Source organism: Dermatophagoides pteronyssinus, unplaced genomic scaffold, assembly GCF_027571235.1.
Source record: "Dermatophagoides pteronyssinus isolate colony J.1.1.1.1 unplaced genomic scaffold, Derpt_VIB-CSIC_2022.12 sq0001, whole genome shotgun sequence".
NCBI classification, from domain to species: Eukaryota; Metazoa; Arthropoda; class Arachnida; order Sarcoptiformes; family Pyroglyphidae; genus Dermatophagoides; species Dermatophagoides pteronyssinus.
In genome coordinates this window covers 2052972-2073479 of record NW_027461525.1, presented here as the reverse complement: position 1 = coordinate 2073479, position 20508 = coordinate 2052972, and the positions used below count along the sequence as shown (strand labels likewise).

General features: G+C 28.6%; 5 protein-coding genes across 6 annotated transcripts; 2 read left to right on the top strand and 3 right to left on the bottom strand.

Moving 5' to 3' along the window:
• Positions 1–84: 84 nt before the first annotated feature.
• Positions 85–11579, bottom strand: LOC113793409 (uncharacterized). Of its 2 annotated transcripts, XM_075820439.1 has the most exons (4): positions 11565–11579; positions 10751–11137; positions 9047–10649; positions 85–1202 (listed from the first exon to the last, which is right to left on the bottom strand). In XM_075820439.1, exons 3-4 carry the CDS (start codon positions 10400–10402, stop codon positions 474–476), a joined length of 2085 nt encoding a protein of 694 aa, XP_075676554.1. In that variant the 5' UTR covers positions 10403–10649; positions 10751–11137; positions 11565–11579; the 3' UTR covers positions 85–473. The 2 variants fall into 2 exon arrangements, with proteins under 2 accessions (XP_075676554.1, XP_027199243.2); XM_027343442.2 differs by lacking the exon at positions 11565–11579 and having other exon boundaries at positions 10751–11268.
• Positions 11580–15490: 3911 nt separating this feature from the next.
• Positions 15491–17168, top strand: LOC113793411 (uncharacterized). The gene is made up of 2 exons (XM_027343444.2): positions 15491–15802; positions 15876–17168. Exons 1-2 carry the CDS (start codon positions 15524–15526, stop codon positions 17118–17120), a joined length of 1524 nt encoding a protein of 507 aa, XP_027199245.1. The 5' UTR covers positions 15491–15523; the 3' UTR covers positions 17121–17168.
• Positions 17083–18101, bottom strand: LOC113793417 (smad nuclear-interacting protein 1-like). The gene has a single exon (XM_027343449.2). It carries the CDS (start codon positions 18099–18101, stop codon positions 17169–17171), a length of 933 nt encoding a protein of 310 aa, XP_027199250.2. The 3' UTR covers positions 17083–17168.
• Positions 18102–18259: 158 nt separating this feature from the next.
• Positions 18260–20107, top strand: Dbp21E2 (putative ATP-dependent RNA helicase Dbp21E2). Its single transcript, XM_027343447.2, has 3 exons — positions 18260–18614; positions 18674–19275; positions 19327–20107. The coding sequence occupies exons 1-3, from the start codon at positions 18260–18262 to the stop codon at positions 20080–20082; spliced, it is 1713 nt and encodes a 570-aa protein (XP_027199248.1). The 3' UTR covers positions 20083–20107.
• LOC142645128 (anaphase-promoting complex subunit 13) lies at positions 20063–20336 on the bottom strand. Its single transcript, XM_075820551.1, has one exon. It carries the CDS (start codon positions 20334–20336, stop codon positions 20112–20114), a length of 225 nt encoding a protein of 74 aa, XP_075676666.1. The 3' UTR covers positions 20063–20111.
• Between the last annotated feature and the right edge of the window lie 172 nt (positions 20337–20508).

Here is a 20508-nt window from a genome sequence, read left to right as displayed (position 1 = left end):
CAAATTTCGTTTTTTTGTCTTATTTTCATTATTTTATTTTATTTATCATTTTTTTTTGTTGACTAATACAAAGGAATGAATGAAAGATTTGAAAAATAATACAAATGAATTGCAATTGAAATTTGATAATTATTTAGTGATAAAAAAAATTGCAATTAATCAATCAAAAAAAATAACATTAATTTAATAGGAAGTAATAAATAAATAATGTAGATAAATCATTTTTTTCGCTAAAATAATGTGTGTGTGTATGTGTTTTTTATTTACATGAATTTTCCTGTTGTTTTCAATGGATTTTGACATATTGTATATAAAAAAAAACAAAATTTTAATAACAAGGTGGGTGGATATAATTTCTTTTCTTTTTTTTGTATTAGTTGGACAATTGGTATTCCTGTCAGATTTATCGTGATATTTGGTGGCTAAAAAACATTGTTGAAAATGGCATTCCAAAATAAAAAAAAATAATATTATCAACGATCACCTTTCAATGCTTTTATAACCAATATGAATGTAGCCAACAATACAACAATGGTTATCAATTTGGCAGCATTATTCAAATTGAATTCAAAACAATCACAATTTTCAACAGCTTCGGTAAATTTTTTAAATGAATCTTCTTTTTCTACTTCAGGATTGAGAATTTTTCTTAGATCTGATACACGTGCACCGGTTGCCTGCGGAACTCCACTCATATAATATGGTGAAGTTGTTAAAAAGATTGGCGTTGTTTGTGAGATTGTCGAAGGACGATGTAGATTGGATGATTGTTCAGCAATGGCTGCTGCTGGTTGCGATGATCTTGGTAAACTAAAACGACCCCAACCGGATACTTTAGGTCTTGGTGGCTGTTCTGTTGATGGAAGCACATTTGTTGGTAGCGATTGTTGTTGATTCGTTTGGCTTGCTGGCATTGATGGTACGCTTGTTATGCTTGATGTTGTTGCAGTAGATTGTTGTTGCGTTTTTGTGGACAATTTTGGTGAGGTTAACGACATTGGTAATACAGCTGATGGCTGCAATGAAGATGATGGCACTTGGAGATAATTAACGGACAACTGTAAAGGATTTTTATCCTTATGATCATCGTTGAAATTAATTTGCGATTGTTTGAGCATATCATTGGTCGAATTCGACTTTGTTTGCTGATCTATCGTCTGATCCGTCGATTTTACCAATGCTATAGAGGAGATTTGTTCCTTCTATATGATAAGAAAAAGAAATAGATAGAAAAAAAATGATTGAAAATTTAATGATGATTGTTCATTTCGGAAATGAATGTGCGTGTTCCTGCTGAATGAATTTTCAATGAGCTAAAACAGTTTAGTTTTCTTTGAAATCAATTCAATTTGGTATACCAAAAATCATACACTATAAAGTTTGTGGAATAATTTCACATGTACATTGATGACAAATTTATATGCTGAAACTGGGCCATTTGCTATTTCCTATCCTCTGTACATAATAACAATTTTCTTTTTCTTATTCTCGAACCAAAAAAAAATCTTCATTCATCTAGGTTCATTCTAAACAATAATTTCTTCATATAATAACCATGAAGAAAAAAAGTTCAATCTAAATCAACCGTCAACAAAAAAAACAACAAATTTTATTCTTGTTGTTGCTGTTGCCTGTCATCATCATTCTTGTATGCATGCACCAGACTGACAATAGATTATTGAAATGAACAATTGACAATGAACAAAGCAATGCCTTAATGCTTTAATGTTGTTTTTACAATGAATTGTCCGCATAGAATCATTATTATGAAAAATTTGTCTATATGTGTGTGTGTGTGAATGTGATTAATAGATTTAGTAATTCTGTATGCACTTAAATCATCATTGCCATATTATATTAAGAGAGAATAAATGGTGGTAGAATTTTTTTTTCATTTTATTTATCCTACTCCGGTTCAAAGATAAATTGGGTATGGCTAAACAACCAACCACCATACCAATCTGGATAATAATAATGATGATGATGATGATGTTGGTTTTCATTTTCACCATTATATTCATTTATACTGGAACAATAAATTCAATCGAATATTGTGTGTTAATATGCATGTTATTATTATTATTGAGCTTGTTTCATATGACTGACTATACCCCGAAAAAAAAGAAGTTTTGTGAAAAAGAATAAAGAAAAAAAACTTTTGTGGCAGTCAAGCAAAACTCTTGTTTTACAAATTCACACCATTTCTTTATTTCCCCATGTTTTCATCATTTATTCTTTCCCACTCTCACTCTCTTTATTATTATGGTAAAAGAAAAGAAAAATATTTGGCCACAATGAAAACATCATCATCATCTGCATCAACAACAAAGTTGAATCAAAATTCCTGAGCCATTCGAAAAAAGAAAAAAAGAAAAATTCCTCGGTCTACCACGTATATTATTCAAATTATTACACTATGGTTGATGGTAATGTAGTTATATTTTTTTTGTTGTTTGAAAATTCTTTTGCAAGAGTTATGGTTAAAAAAACTATGAAATATTTTGTTGTTGAATTTCCGCTAGAATTCTTTTAAAATTCAATCATGATAATGTAGCTATTTCATTGAATTCATTTTCTTTTGTTCTGGTGACCATAATTTTCATTTCTTTTCATTCATTCATTCATTCATTCAAAAAAAGAATTGGCCATCTCAAGTTTTATTTCGCATTGTTTGTAACAATACAATAGCAAAAAAACTAGTGAAAAAAAACTGAGCTTATTTACAAATGTTGAGAAAAAAACGGTTGAAAAGAATCATTAATTCAGAATTTGCTTTTTTTTTACTTTTTTCGTTTGAAAAACTGAATTGAAATTGAATTTTGAAATAGTTATTATCAATTCAGTATTTCAACTGTTTTTTTTCATCAGTATCTCTATAGAATGTCATTTATTCAAATGAAGTGCCATTGAATTTAGAAAGTCATTTATGAAAATTTTTCCATTTTAACATTCATTCATTCACACACGTACATGTGATATATACAGATCAAAAGTAATGAAACAAAAAGAATAAATGAAACAAAAAATTTAGGACCGAGGTTTATTGACTTTCAAAATGACTAGACTTTCATATTTTTTTTCATATATGTGAGTAATGAATATTTTCTTCTTCTTTTTCTTCTTCAAATAATATCATTGGATAGAGGGAAAAGAAATTTTTTGGATTATGATTATTAGTGGCCAATAATAATGATAATAATAATAATAATAATAATAACGGTAAAAATGACTATAATATTTTATTATATAATCGGTAATAGTTTATATAATAAGAGGATTATGATCATAAAATGATTTCAATTTTTTATTTTCACCAAAAGAAAAAATGAAAAATAATTTATCAACTCAATTCATATAGGAAAAAACTAACAGGATTTTTTTCTTTTAGCCATATTTAGCTTCTGTGTGTTTTGTGTATTTTTAGTATCGTAATTCTGTTATGGATCTATGTGATGGAAGTTGATGAATTAGAGATGATGAAAAAAACCAGTACGAAAGAACCGGTGTCAAGAAAATTAATAATTAAAAATGTTAGCCAAAAAATACCATTGGATTGAAATTGAAAATGTCCAATGTTGCAGTCAACCAAGAATCAAATCTTGTTCAAAGTTAACGTTGCCATTCCAAATAAAATTTTTTGTTTGGTCGAAAAAATGTGCATTAATTATGAGCAGCAAAAAAAATCCAACTGAGAATCATTTTTCGAGTGTTATTTAGTTTTTTTTTGTTCACATTCTGATATTTTTGTCATTCATAAGCATAAAATTTACAACGACAATATTCAGCCAAGATAAAATCCACATAGTTTATTTTAGTTTTGTTGTTGTTGGAATGCATATCTTTTTCATTCTATTCAATTTTGTGGTTAAATTTTTTCTTCAATTTTGACCAAATCCACCAAATCAGCAAATCAAATTGAATGTGAAAATGAAAAAAACGAATCGAGAAAAAATTTCATCATTCATCTTTCATCATTTGACAAATAAATTTTAACAATTTCAAAGAAATTTCACTATCAAACACACATAATATTTGTTCGCATTTATTCAATTGAAATTTTATAAAGTAAAAAATGAATCAAAATTCCACATTCAATGTGAACAAAAAACTCCAAAGCATTAAACTCCGTAATAACAAAAAAGTTATTTATTTTTGTTCAACACATAATAATCACAAGAGATCTATCAGATCTAAATCAATTTAATTATTAATGATAAAATAATAATGATATTAATTTTTTTCTGCCTAATTACCTTATAAATGTTTTTAATATGAAAAAATAAACCCTTAGGAGAGAGAAAAAGGTTAATGAATGAATAAATGAATGAACAACAACAAGAATTGTTCGGAATTTACACATTCTAACTAAATAATAATAAAAAAATTTGATCCAACAACAAACAGTGATGATGATGATGAACATTGATGATTGATGATAATGTTCTAGATTTTTTCATGATAGCAAAAGTTTTTTTATTTCATTAAAAACAACAACAACAACAACAATTACCACTACTACAATAAAAAGTAATGACAATTGAATGATAATCACATATAAACAATGTCATAATAAAAGAATGTCCATTAAGTTGATCAAAAAAAAATGAAGAATTTTTGTCATCATCATATATAATAATGATGGACAAAAGCATAATACATAATTTATCTGATGTTTTTTTCTGGCTTTCTTATATCCCAAATAAATTGACTAAATATCCAAATAAGAATTTATGTGAAAATAATGAAAATGTTTTTTTTGTGAAAAAAAACAATTGTTTTTTTTAAACACAAAAATCCCCAGTTGCACAATTCAATTTTTTGTTTTTCGTGGAAAAAAATGAATGATAAAATGATCATTCATGTTTTTTTGCAGTTGAATTCCCAATGAACATAAGTTTTTTTTCTGAAATGGTCAGCCAGCCAAAAAGAAATCTTTCTCAAAAAAAAAAAAAAATTGTTGCCTAGGATTCATAATATCTGATCATCTGGGATCATTTTGAAACATCATGATAAGGGAATTCATCACATAATAAATTGAGTATTGGTTTGCCTGAATGTCGAGTTCTTTATTATTCTTTCTTCACCAGAAGGTAAAATAATTTTCAAACGTCTATTCTATTTTGTATGGAAAACAGAATTTCAAAATTGACCAATGACCATTTGGCTACAGGGAACATGATACACTTGATTTTTGATTATTGTTGAAATAATGATTGTTATATTTATCATCGACCAAAACCGAATCTAAAAAATCGATCGATATTTTTTTTGACAATAAAAATTCTGAACATGAATCAAACAGTAAAATCAGTAGAAATGAAATATTTTTTTTCAATGAAAAATATGAAATCATTATTGTTCCACTCTCATTCTATCTTTCATAATATATGTTTATGTTTGAAAAATCATGATTTCATTTCCATCGATCATATCCGGTTTCAATAATAATATTCATGATTATAATCAACTTACTCAAAGACATTTGAAACAAATAGAAAGACAAAAAAATATCCATGGATACAAACAAAAACAAAAAATGTTGCCTTGAGCGTTTATAGATTGATAATAATAATAATAATAATAATGATGAACAAGATTATTATAATAATAATAATATTTTTTAGTCAACAATTTAATGCTATTTATAGAAAGTTTTGTTTTATTTTTGTCTTTTTGCTATGCATCAAAATGAATCGAATGAATCCAATTCTTCGATGATCAAAAAAATTGATGATTTTGAATATAAGAAAAATAGATAAAATGAATGTCAACGAACATAGTGAATAACAACAAAAAAAAATGATGATAATTTAGTGAAAAATTTAGAAACAATGTATGTATTTTGTTTTTTTCTTTTGGATAATGATCATCAACACTCGAATTCCGAAAGATTCAATACTATTTTTTTTTGTTGAAATGATATTTCTTTCTGTATATCGGATTTTTTTAAAAAAAACACAATACCAAAAAAAAAATCATTCATCCATTTGTCATCCAATGATGCATGAATGTATTCGGAAGCTTTTTGAAATTTGATTTCCAAATGGTCATGTATGTAATGTCATGTGTGTTGTTTGGATCATTCAGATCACTCAATCAATATTGATTATATGATACAATAAAATACAAGAGAATTATTTTTTCTTTTTGCTGCCCACGCACGCCCTATAAATGAATTGAGTATGTTTGTTGCAAGTTAATTGTTTTTTTTAGTAAAAAAAGTTTCTTGTTTTGTTTTGTTTTTTCTTGAATCAAATGATTGACCATCATCATCATTGTTTTTTCTATTGGAATGTTTCATTCATTCATTCAATCATGATATGTCTTTTACATTCGATGATAATGATGAAATCAAAAGACAAACCATTAAGATGAATTTTGATTAGAAATTCAAATTTAAATGTCATTTCAATTTTTTTAAACTAAAAAAAATGATGATTACAAAAATTCCAACATTCAATCAATCGAGCATAAATTTTCTGTTTGAAAGCCTGATATGATTGAAATAATAATGATGAAATAGGAAATTATTTTAGGCGGAATTTCTTCTCGTTTTTTTGTTTTCCCATTCTTTCAACGAAAATATTTGCTTCTTGCTATTTTTTTTATATTTAATGAACACAATAGATTCTTGCGTGTTCAGGCATGCAATTGAACTGAATTTTTCTTCGTTTTTTTTGAAATTGAAATCAGCCAACATACACCACGAGCTTGATGATATTGTTATTTCAACCATATAAATGATAAAAAAAATCTACGATCGTTGAAAATTGTGATTCTAGGGAATAAAGGAGAAAAAATAAGAATTTTCCGGAGGAAAAAAAGCCATTTCACTAAAAGGTTCTAATTGGACCTAGTTTATTTTTTTTTGCACATATCATGCTTTTTTTGAAAAAAGCTCATCAACATTATCTTTGTAATGAATTCCAACGATAAACGACATGATAAAAGTGATAATAGATATTATATTGATCGCTTGAATATCTATTTAAAAGAATAACTTTAAATTAAAGAAAACAACGAATAAATTGATTCAGCAGAACAAAACAACAACAAACTCGAATTATTTAAGTTTTTTTCTTAATAAAAATATAAGAAAAGAATCATTATTCTGTCAAATCAGAATAAAATGAAATAAATGAATCCGTTTTTTTTGTAACAAACAAAAAATGAATGCTAAAAAAGAAATTAGCATCGTGTATGAAAACCAAGAAAAAAATGGAATGATGTCAATAACAATAAAACAGACAGTTTTTCAACCAAAAAAACAGAAAGAAGAAAAAAACCATTTCAAAAATCCTTTTTTGAACATTTTGGAAAATTCTTTGTTCTCTCTCTCTCTTGGGCCCTTTGAAATCTCACAAGAAACAAACAAACAAACAAACAGACATTGAGAAAATTGAAGATGGAATTCCCATTTATTTTTGTACAATCACATTGTGTACAGTATGAATTTAGAAATGTAAATATTTTTTATTTCAAACAAAAACACATAATCTGACAACACGATCTGGCAGTGTAATCATTTTTGAGAGAGAGAGAGAAAGAGAAAAAATGGAATCAATTTCATGTTTTCTCCTGAGATCTTCGATGAAACGAATTGATTTTTTTTTCCTATTTTATTTATCGGAAAAAGAACATTTTGTATGAATAGGTGAATTTTAGATATGTTTACAAGGAAAATAGAAATTATGAAAAATTTCGAAATTTTTTTTCATTTGAAGAAACAAAAACAGACATACAAAAACATACCATAATCTAATCATTTCGAAATAGCCAAAATCCGGAAGTGTAGTCCTTTATTATTAAAAAGTTTATATTTTTCATTAATATTGAATAGAATAATATTTTTTGAATCAGGAAAAAAATTAGATTTCCTTGTTGTACTGTATTCATTTGTATTCAAAAAACGATATCAATATCATTGCAATTATATTAGCATAAAATTTAAAGGTAGAAAAAAAGGATCGCTAATTGTTCAACTTGTGATTGGACAAATCATTGAAATTTTTGAAATTTTTGTTTTTGAAAATAATAAAACTTTTAAGTGATTGTCCATCTTGTTTAATTATTCATCCTTTTTCTTGAGTTAGACTTTTGACTTTTTAAAAATGTCAGTATCTTTCTTATTTAAATAATTTTGTTTTTTTTTGAGTGAAAAGTTTCAGAAAAAAATAAATAAATCAAATTAAAACTATGTTTTGATGATAGAAATATATGTTTTACAACAAAAAAAAAGTCTCAAAAACAAAAACACAATTAAATATGCATATGTGATACAATTCTATTTTATTCTTATGTTTTCAAATTCAATTTCGATCGGTTTTTTTCTTCATTATTTATATGTGATGATAATGATTATCATAATTATTAATCCAAAATGTCTGATCAAATTAGATCATTATGAAAGAATGATGATTTTTTGTTTCTTTTGGTTGATCTGTTTTAGCAAACAAGAAAGTAGAGAATAAAATTATTCTGTCCAACTATAAAAACTATTAGGAAACAATGACCTAAATATTATCGTTGTGAAACATTAATCCAGAAAAAAAATCGAAAATCGCTTTGCACAAAGACATATCGATCCAAACAACGAAAGGAAATGTCGTGGTTATAGACATTTATGTGATGACACAAGCAGATAGTAGATATTAGCGTAGACAAGCAGAAAAGAGAAAAAGAATCCCTATTCTCTCAATAACGATTAAACAAGAACAGAATTGAAAATGAAAAACATGCACTAACAACACAAATGGTCACATACATCAATCCGATCGATTAAATTATAACATTATATACAGAGTGGATAAGATATGAGATTATTTTATCGATCGGATGTGATATCCATAATGATCATATTTTTGTTTTTGTTGTTGATGTTGTTTCTCTATCTTGATTCATTAGATTTAATGTTGTTGTTGTTGTTTTCTTTGTCATTTATATTATTTATTTATTTATTTGTCTAAATGTTATTTGTAATAGATTGTATTTCTTAAACCAATATATTATTGGTAATAATAAACAATTTAGCAAAAGATAAACTAACCTGAATAATTTTTAAATCATCATTTTCATGATGGATATGTTGTTGTTGTTGTTCGGAAATTGTATTATTGCTAATATTTGTATTATTACTACTACTTGTTGTTGGTGAATCCACTTGAAATCGTATGTTTGTTGGTGTCAGATTATTATTAGTTATTGAATTTTGAGATTTATCACCATCAATTGTCAAAACACTGTTATTAGATGATAACGATGTTATTGAATGTTTTTTGGCACGATTATTATAATTATTCACATTCGGATTAGCTTCAATATCGTTATTTTCTTCACATTTATTTTTACCACCACCACCACCACCTCGAAGAAAAAAGCTGAGCAAATTTTTTCGACCCGATTTTTTGTTTTGATTAAGGCTTATACTTTCACTTGTGTCAACATCATCATCATCATTATTATAATCATTATCACTGGCTTTTCGGCGTATGGAACCTATTTTATTCGAGATGGATATTTCTTCTGATATTTGCATTGATGGTGATGTTGATTTTTTTAATATGCCAAATTTTGGCTGTGATCGATCACTAGTAGTCATCACTGTTGTTGTTGTTGAATGAGAATTTGCAGAAGATTTTGTTGTTTCATTTGTCATGATGATGGCATTCGATTGTTGTAATGGTGGTGGGCTTACTTTAGCATTTTTCAATATTGATTTTAATGGATTACGATTTTTGGTCGTTATTGTATTAATAATAATTTGACTTTGGCCCATATGATCATTCTGATAGCTACATTGTTCTGCTGTTGGTTGTGATAATGATGAAGATGGTGATGATTGTGGTGACCATGATTGTTCCATTCTTTGTATAATCGTAGCCGAACCATTGTTTGTTTGTTGATGTTGTTTAACAATTTGATCCGTAATGGAAGATATAGATTTTTTTGTAGGTGAATCAACTTCCACCTGTACCAGATCCATAATATTACCATCATTTGTAAAGGATGTTGAAGATAATTGGCCATGTAAATGATGTTGATGATTAATAGGATTATTTGATGATGTAGCTGAATTAATTGTTGATGTCCCACTTGATGGTATTGATGATAACGCTGATGATAATGTAGTGGATGTCGAACCCAAACGTTGTTGTTGTTGTGGCTGTCCAGAATGATAATGTTGATAATGTCCATTCGGCAGACCGTGGAATGATTGACGATTGTTGTTGTTGTTGATGTTGTTGCAGTTTTCATAATTGTAATAAATAGATCCGTTTGTTGTCGTAGATCGTTGTTGTTGTTGTTGATGATGAATTTGTTGTGATTGGAATGGTTTTTGGTGTTGTTTATGACGAAGATAATGATCATATTGTTCATTGACCATTGTTTGCCAATAATTCATACTGTACAATAATTAGGTTGTTAGATCGATGAATTGCTGCGATCGATGATGATGATGATGTTGATGAAAAATTAACGACAGCAACAATTTTTATTTGCCGATCACAATTGGACAACAACATTATGTTATCGATAGATTTCAGAACATAACAAAAACAATAACAAAAGTTTCAAACATGAAATAAAATGAAAACACACAAAACCACCAAATAAAAAAATCAAGTATATAATGATGATGATGATGATTTCTAAAGAAAAGAATTTGTATTTATGATTGATTACAAAATAAAATAATAAGCTATTAATGAAAGAATCGAAAATAATAACAATAACAAAAGAAAAAACTTACCCAAACTTTAATGATGATTTCAATTTCGTTTTTTTTCATCAAATACTAAATTGACCGTTTGAATTGTCTATAGAATTCGAATCGATTCCAATAGAAAAAAAATGAAGAATTCGATCTATAGATATGACAATTATGGATATAACCAATTATTTTTTATTAGTCAAACCTATTTTGGTTTGGATCGAAATAAAAACTACCCGGAGTGAAAATATGGGCATGATAGTTTGAATGTTTAATGTTTTTTTTCTCGGACAACCAAAACGTTTTTATAGAAAGATTCGAAAATGAAAAATGAAAATTTGAAAATTTGAAGCCCAGAATTATAGATTTTTTTTCAGTTCGATTAATCTCAGTGGCCGGTGTCAATGAAAATGAGAATTTTTTTCACTATAATTTTTAAAGATGAAAAAAAAATTTTTTTGGTTGTTGAAAAAAATGTTTAACGCGCCCAAAAAATAATAAAACATGAAATGAACGAATGAACGCGCCAGACAACGAAACATCAAATGTTCTAGCCACAGAATGTTGTGGATTCTTATGATTCGATGAACAACAAGAGAATTTTTAATGACAAAACGAAAACGAAATTCCACTATCGATTTTTTTTCCTACATCATTGATATATGCTTCCACCACAATAACTGTTCACAGATAGATATTATCACTATGTTTTTTTTATTTTTGTTCACGCCGACAAAGCTATATTCTCATTTTTTTCTATTCTATTTCATTTTGTATAATTTTGCCAGGCAACAAAGAAAAATTCCCATATACAATTTTTTTATATATATAGTTTATGTTGAAACATACATACAGGTATCATGAATTTATCTGGTTTATCTGGAAAAAAAACGATAAAAGGGATAACAATTCTTTGTGTGCTGATTCCAATCAATTATGAATCGATCATTAATCGATCATCGATGAAGGTCCATAAATCTATTTCTTACAATGAAAAACAAAACAAAACAAAGTTGATAATCTCATTATGATGCAAAAAAAAATTTAAACTTAAATATAAAAATTCTTATTTTTACAAACATGCATTCGAATGATGGTGATTCAAAACGTTCGAATTTTTTTTTTTGTCACTTTTTATATGAACTTCTCCCCGCCGTAATAACGTTCGAATTCTTTTTTCTTTTTTTTTTGGTCTTTCTATGTCTGTGGATACATTTGTTACAAAAATAAATAGTGCCAATCCAATTTTAATGTTTGTAATAGTTTGACAAATATTTTCAAAGTTATTGTCTTGTTGTTATTATCATTATACAATGTTTTTTTTTGTGTTGACGATGCGTGCAAGCATGTATTTCGATTTTTTTTTTTTTTTGGTTGTTTGTCCTGGTTTTTTATTCTCTCTCTCAGAATAAAATATCTTGATTAGTCGGTCAACTCAACTTTTTAAACGACCGTAAAATGTAATGTAATGAATTGAATGATGACAAAAAGTAGAGAGAGAGTGAACAAAAAAAGATTGAATCATCATTATCATCATCGAAATGTTAGATTATCACCAACAACCACCACCACACAATCATCATCATTATGCCATTATCACCCACCAACAACCATTACCAAGTCGATTTTTACTTTTACCGAAAAAAAACAACTATTTATATAATAAAATATAATCACTGTTCATACATATAATCATTTCATTTGTCCGGTAATAATTTCCCAGCAGAAAAAAAACAGAATACATTTCGTTTATTTCATTACTATTTTCAGTATCCACAGTATCGAAACATTAAAAATATTTGAAACAAAGTGTTTCAGCAAAAAAAAAAATTCAAAATTCTCATAACATAACAAAATAATGATGACCAATAATAGTGAAAAAAAATTAGACCAATAAGGTAATTAAATGATTCCCGGGATACGAAAAAAAATTGGAATAAAATTCTTTGTTTTTGTTTTTTGTGTGAAAAAAGACAACTTTTTTTCATTTTTTTTTGCTGATTGCAGACAAGAATTTCATGTTTCACAAGTGCATATGTTATTTTTCAAGAAAAAAGAAAGATTTCGATGAGATTTCATTCATGTGAAAACGACCCGAATTAATTTACCTTCACACCCGTATATTTTGTTCACACGTTGGTTATTTTTTTATTTTCAGATTTCTCAGCGAAAAAAAAGAATTGAGTTTTTTCCCATATAAAAAAAATCAAAATTTTTTCTGGTAAGAATTTTGGTTTTTCACACAATTTCAATTTCGTTTTGATTCTTTTTTTAGAAATTCTTCTGAATCTTATATTAATCATTTAAATATCTATCCATTTGAATTCATAATTGATAGTTTTTGTTGTCGATTTTTTTTATTTATTACCAATTACATTTTAATCTTACAATATTCAAATAAAATAAAATAAAAACTTTTTCTTAACAAAAACAATAATCATGAAAGAATTTTGTTGTTGTTGTCCACTTAACACATCAACATTATTCATGCAGAATTTCAATTGAAAAAAAATATTGAAAAAATTGATTCTATCAGATTATTCCAAACATTCGATGGCTATTTATACAAGTGTGTGTGTGTGTCGAGTGTGTTTTTCAAAACATTCGATTCCTCAATGATTATGATGATTATTATTTTGTTTGTTATATTGGAATTGTTGTTGTTGTTTTTTTTACAAATATTCTTTTCAATAACAACAATTTGTTTTTGTTTGTTTGTTTGTTACAACCAGATAACAACCATATATGCGATGATTAAAAAGTCTTTTGTGTGTGTGTGTGTTTGCAAATGTTTTCTTTCCATGAAAACACAATTCCCTGAAATGAAAATATAATAGAATTTTTTTTCTTGGACATCTCTTATTCGAATGACAAATAAAAAGAAAAAAAATTCTAATTTTCTTTTATTTTGTTCGTTCGTTTGTTTGTTCATAAATGATGATTGAACCAAATTAGCATTTCAAATCTGCTTTAAATTTTTTTGTTTGTTTCTGTTCTCTCGTTCTTTCGGTATAATACGATTAGTTTATTCGAAAATCAAATTAGAATTTTTACACCGTTATCTTTTATTCTATCATTATGTCTTTTGTTATATGGTTCATTAGAACAAGTCTTTAGAACAACACGATTCGATTCATTTGCATGAATTTTTTTTGTGTGTGAAAAAAAAACAACAAATTCAAATTCGATTTTTTTGATATGACTGATTAAATCCATATGATTGAATGAACAATATGATACGTTTATTCAATATTTTTAAAGAAGATAAATTTAAAATTTATAAAATAGCTTTGAGATGAAATAGCTTTTTTTGTTTCTTTTGACAAACTGCCAGTATTTTTATTGCCTATTTTTTTCATTCTTTAATTTGATTTTAGTGGTTTGAAAAAAAATTTGCATTAAATTCAATATTCGTTGTTGTTGTTGTTGTTGTTTTCAGGGAAAAACAAAAATCAGCTCTTTAATGTTTTTTGAGATAATTTCATCATCATCATCTTAAATAAATAGAAACGATAGCAAAGCCAGATTCTATTCTATTTAAGGCATTCTATTTAAAGCATTTTATGGATGAAATTTGTCGATGTGAATATTTTTTTTTCGCCTCGATTCTTATTCTTTTTTTGATGATTACTTTTTTTTGTCGGTTGGTTGACATCGATCAACAAAAAAAAAGAAAAAAGAAAAAACAACGACAAAATAAATAAACAACCTTCTTTCTAACCAAAGTCGATGCTTTTTTTCATTTATAATTATTCATCATCAACATTCAAAGACAAACACTGACAACGAAGTTAACGAAAAAATGATCATGATTTTGTCGAGAAACTAACTACGACGACAACAACAACAACAAAAAATTGAAATTAATTTGAACGAAGAACAAAACGAAAGGTGAAAGAAGAATATTGCCCTCATAAGAAATTAATGATGAAATTCGAAACGAAGAAAAAATCCTATATAACCCTTCGGGTGATATAAGTCTTGAATTTTAATTAAATTAATCAAGAATGAATTGAAAAAATAATATTAAATATTGTCGAAAAGCAATTTGTGATTATAAACCGATCCAGATTAGTTGTTGTTGTTGTTTTTGGTGAAAAAAAAAGAACAAAGAAAGAATGTTTCGTGGATTATTAATATTTTCTTTTGGCATTTATACAGGAATCTATTTAACACAAAATTATTCCGATATTCCTCAAGTAGATGCACCACAAGATTTATATTCAAAATTCAAACAATGGTGTCAAGATCGTTTACCTCAAAAACATCATCGAAATCGCAATCCCGACGATCCATTTGAATGATGATAACTTCTAAATTATCATCTTAGTTTTTTTCCATAAGAAAAAAAATCAATAAATAAACATATTGATAACGGAAATGTTGACTATGCTGCCCTCGTGTAGCTAAAATTATTTCTATAACATTAATATTTTTTTCTGATTTTCATTTTTCCATAAGCCGAAATATCTTTGAAACATTTTTTTTGTTGTTTAAAATCGAATCGATAAAATAAATATGAAAATAAACTTGTTACTAGGACATCATCATCCTGGCCTATTTTAAACCGTAAAAAAATGTTCACAATAATATTGCCATTTGATTCGATTAGATAACCATAAACTGGCAACTTGTTCGTATCGGTTGAATAACAAATCGAATGAAACAAAAAAAAAGCTGATATTTAATATTTTGCTTTTATAAACAAAAACACAAGTAGATAAAATCAATTTTGTTCTTTCTAAATCGATAAAAGAAATTGAAATTGCTATAAAAGGACGTCAATTTTTCAAAAAAATAATCACATTTAAAATGGTTTCAACGATTCATTTGCCGGATATAAAATTCACTCAATTATTTATTGATGGACAATTTTGTAATTCTAGCAATGGACAAACATTCGAATCAATTTGTCCATACACTGATAGTATAATTGCACGTTTACAACAAGCATCAAAAGAAGATGTTGATCGTACTGTAATGGTAGCACGTCGTGCATTCAATCATTGGAAATCTGTTCCATCACCCGAAAGAGGAAAATATCTATATCGATTAGCAGATTTGATTGAACAAAATCATCAACATTTGGCGGTATGTTTAGGAAAAATTTAATTTTTCAATTTTTTAATCAACAATAAATTTATTAAACATTATTCAATTAAAGGCATTAGATTCATTAGAGAATGGTATACCGATTCGAGAAATGTTACATACATCTTATGCATCGGCAGAAATATTTCGTTTCTATGCTGGTATTGCTGATAAAATTAAAGGTGAAACTTTACCGACTGCTTGTGGTGATGATCTTATGACAATGACCGTTCGTATGCCATTGGGTGTTTGTGCCATCATTATTCCATGGAATAGTCCAACATTGATGCTGGCCAAAACGGTAGCTCCATCGTTGGCTGCCGGTAATACTGTCATTGTTAAACCGGCCGAACAAACATCATTATCAGCATTGTTCATTGCACATTTAACCACATTAATCGATGGATTTCCACCTGGTATATTTAATGTTCTTACTGGTGATGGTCATGGTGTCGGCTCTCCTCTTGCCGAACATATGGACATTGATAAGATAACATTTACTGGGTCGACAGAAGTTGGTCAATCGATAATGGCTGCTTCAGCTCGTACTAATCTGAAACGTGTAACACTTGAATTAGGAGGAAAAAATCCTTTAGTTGTATTCGATGATGTACCTGATATTGAAAAAGCTGCACGATTGGCAACGAATGCTATATTCGTATCGAATGGACAAGTTTGCTGTTGTGGCAGTCGAACCTATGTTCAAGAAAAAATCTATGATCAATTTGTCGAGGCATGTGTTCGATTTGCCCGTGATCGAATAGTAGGTAATCCATTGGACATAAATACTGAACATGGACCACAAGTTGATCAACAATCAATTGATAAAATAATCAGAATGTTTCAAAGTGGTATCGATCAGGGAGCACGATTAATGATAGGTGGTAAACCGGGCACTGTAAAATCATTGCCCACTGGTCATAATTCCAGTGTACGTTATTTTATTCAACCGACCGTATTTGCCGATGTGAATGAACAAATGCAAATTGGTTGTGAAGAGATATTTGGTCCTGTTCAATGTATTATGAAATTTAAGACATTGGATGAAATCATCGAACGAGCTAATCAAAATAAATTTGGTTTAGGTGCAGGAGTGTTAACTCCGAATATTAATCGTGCCTTACGATTTGCTCGTGAAGTACGTGCCGGTACTTGTTGGGTTAATTGTTTTTTCGTTGTTCGACCGCAAACACCGTTCGGTGGTTTTCGTATGTCGGGATTTGGCCGAGAATTTGGCGAAGAAGCAATGAAAGAATATATGGAAACTAAAACAATATCAATTAATTTAAAAATGGATAATGAATATTTATTTGGATGAATTTTTGAAATAAATTACATTGATTAAAGATCGAATTATATTTTTAAATCAATTATTGTCATCATGATCATCATCATGATCATCATCTGCTTGTGATTGTGAATGTAATAGGACATATTCTCGACTACTAAATCCGAATTTAATCACATCTTTTTCGAATAATTCCACATAACGACTTGGTTCAAGCTTTTTATAATTAACAAATGTTCCATTGGCTGAATCGAGATCGATTATATAAGGTCGAGTTACTTTTCCCGTGGTACCATCCGATCGTTCGATAGGTATAGAACGAAATTGTATAACAGCATGTTGTTTCGAACAAGATGGATGGTCAATTGGAATGTCGGCTATACGTCGTTCGCGGCCAAATAGATAGGCACTTTGATTATGTATATTAATATGATCCAATGCTTCAGAACCTTTAAATGGATAAAGACGCCAATGTTTTGTTGGTTTTTTAGCTTCTGGCGGTTGATTATATTTGATGACAATACCGTTAAAAGTATTTGTGTCGCGAGCTAATGCACCTGTCAATTCAAAATTTGGTCGAATTTCAGGGATTTTTTCTTCAGGTTTTTCACTTTCTTCGGTTTGGCTGTTGTTTTTTTGTCTGCTGAATTTGCTTTCGTTGTCATCATCATGATGACGATGGCGATTTAGTCGAGATAAATTGTTATGTTCACGTTCCTTTCTGGTATTCGATTCGAATGATTGTCGATATCGTTGATGATGAGGACTTCGGCTTCGACTTGGATTTCGACTTTTTTCATCGAGTTTTGGAAGAACGGATTGCTGATTGTTACTTTGGTTACGATTTCTACCTGGATTTCGATCACGGTCGTGATGTCTTTCACGACGAGCTTTTTCTTTCAATTCCCGTAGACTTAATTTTTTACGATCATCTGGTGACGATGACGATGATGGCCGATCTCTTTTTGATCTTGATTTATAACGATCACCATCATTTCGATAATGATCCATCAGAAGAATTTATACTTTAAAAAATTATTTTTGTTTGTTACAATTTTGTCATCAGGTGAAATTTCAATCATTACATCTATGAATTGCTCCATACATGTGATTTAAAAATTTTACGAATTCGTAAAATTACAGATATTAATTATATTCGTAATTCAATTATGTTTAATCGATTTTGGTGTTTAGAACGCTCAGTTATTGACCGAAAAAAAGGTTTAGCATTTGGTCAACAGCTACAATTTTTTTGCTCAAATCATGAAGATATTCCGATCATTAGAATTCCAAAATATATGGAAAATAATTTGGGCAATACAATTTATCATGAACATCGTAAAGTAAAAGAAACAAATAAAAAACGACGTCAAAAAGCAGCTAATCCATTGAATCCTGAACATTTTAATAAAAAAATTATTAGCTGGACAGGAGATAAAAAGTTTTTTCATTATTATGGTCGCCGATATGATCCCAATAATGTTCCGTTGATATCGAAATTTTTTCTCAAAGAAACTTCAAATGGTAAGAAAAATTTATCAAATCTATCGATTGATCTAAATTTTGATATTATTTAACAAAAGGACAATGTATGACTATTCATAATTTTGATACGAATCCTTCAGTGATGACTGGTAACGATCCAAAATCATTCGAATCTTTAGGACTAGGACAAAATATCACTCAATCCATTTATGACCTTATAAATGGCGGTCGTTCTATTAGTCCTTCATTGATACAATCAGCAGTCATACCATTAATACTTCGTTACAGAAATGTTGTGTTTTCTGCTGAAACTGGCAGCGGAAAAACTATGACCTATCTTACTCCATTAATTCAACTTATTCAACAAACTAAAGTTGTTAATTCGAATCGTAGTCGTAAATGTCCTTTGGGATTGATTGTATTACCATCAAGAGAATTAACTGAACAAGTTGGAGTTGTTGCCAAACAATTATGTGCAAATACCGATGTTGGTGTGGCAACGATGATTGGCGGATTACCAAAACATCTGCATCAAACAGGTATCGATTTAGTCGTAACAACTATTGGCATAATTGAATCACATTTGAATAATGGTGTTTATTCACTTCGAAATTTGAACCATATTGTTATTGATGAGGCTGATACGTTATTGGATGATTCTTTTACGTATGAAACGATGGATTTACTGGAAAAGTTAAATGTAATAATTGAAATGATAGATATTTCAGAATTTAATCCTTAATATTTTCAGATCAATCATGGTCAGAACTGTGATGATGACAAAGAGGAATGTAACAATGAATCTAATGAATCGCATGTCCTTAATGGTACGCAATTAATATGTGCTAGCGCAACGATGCCTATGACATTAGATTCAACTATTGGAACATTGGTCGACATGCAAGCTGATATTGATCAAATATCGACCAAAAATCTTCATACATTACATCCAAACATCAAACATTGCTTTTACAGAGTTAATCGATATAAGAAAGAAATCAAATTGTTCGAATTATTATTCGAAAGTCGAGCGCGAAAATCACCCGTCATTGTGTTTGTCAATCGAGCCAGAGCTGCTGATTGGCTATTTTCATTTCTTAACGAAAATGAATTTCCTTGTGTTCGATTAACGAGTACGATGGAAGAAGAAGAACGTTGTCAGGCTTTTCAATTGTTTCAACAAGGCGAATATGATATACTTGTTGCTACCGATCTTGGATCACGAGGCCTAGATACATGTCGAGTGAAACATGTCATCAATTTTGATTGTCCCCATTATGTTGCCGATTATATTCATAGATCTGGCAGAACAGGACGTCTCGGGTCATCATTTGTCGGTCATGTTTCTACATTAGTTTCATACAAACCAGATGCCTACATGTTAATAGAATTAGAACGGTCATTACGTTTATGTGAACCAATCGCTACGGTCAATGCTAATATCAAAGCACAAATTAGTCAACATCGTGTCGATAAATGGCAAAAAATTCAAAGAAATAATATTTAATAAACAAAATTATTCATTGATTAAATATATCAGTTTAATGTTGCATCAGTAGCGATCGAAGTGAGAGCCAAATCGGTCCATTTAAGATCTAATTCTTTTAATGTTTCATTCGAAGTACCATTATCAGGTTCAGGATCAGGTAGATGAATGTTTGGAACAAATATATCTTCTTGTGGTAGATTAGAAACATCTTCACGCCATGTCGAATCGATCAAAAATGTCAGACGCCCATTACGGATAAGTTCGCTATCCATTTTTGTGAATTTCTATTAGCCGACTGATAAATTATCACTTTAGTGAGCTGAATTATGTTTGATAAATCTCATTATAAACAGTATAAGCACTGAACAAGATGGCAGCACATTGCAAATTTTTGAATCATTAAAAAAAACTTAACAATGCATTCATCAATTAGATAAAATTAGC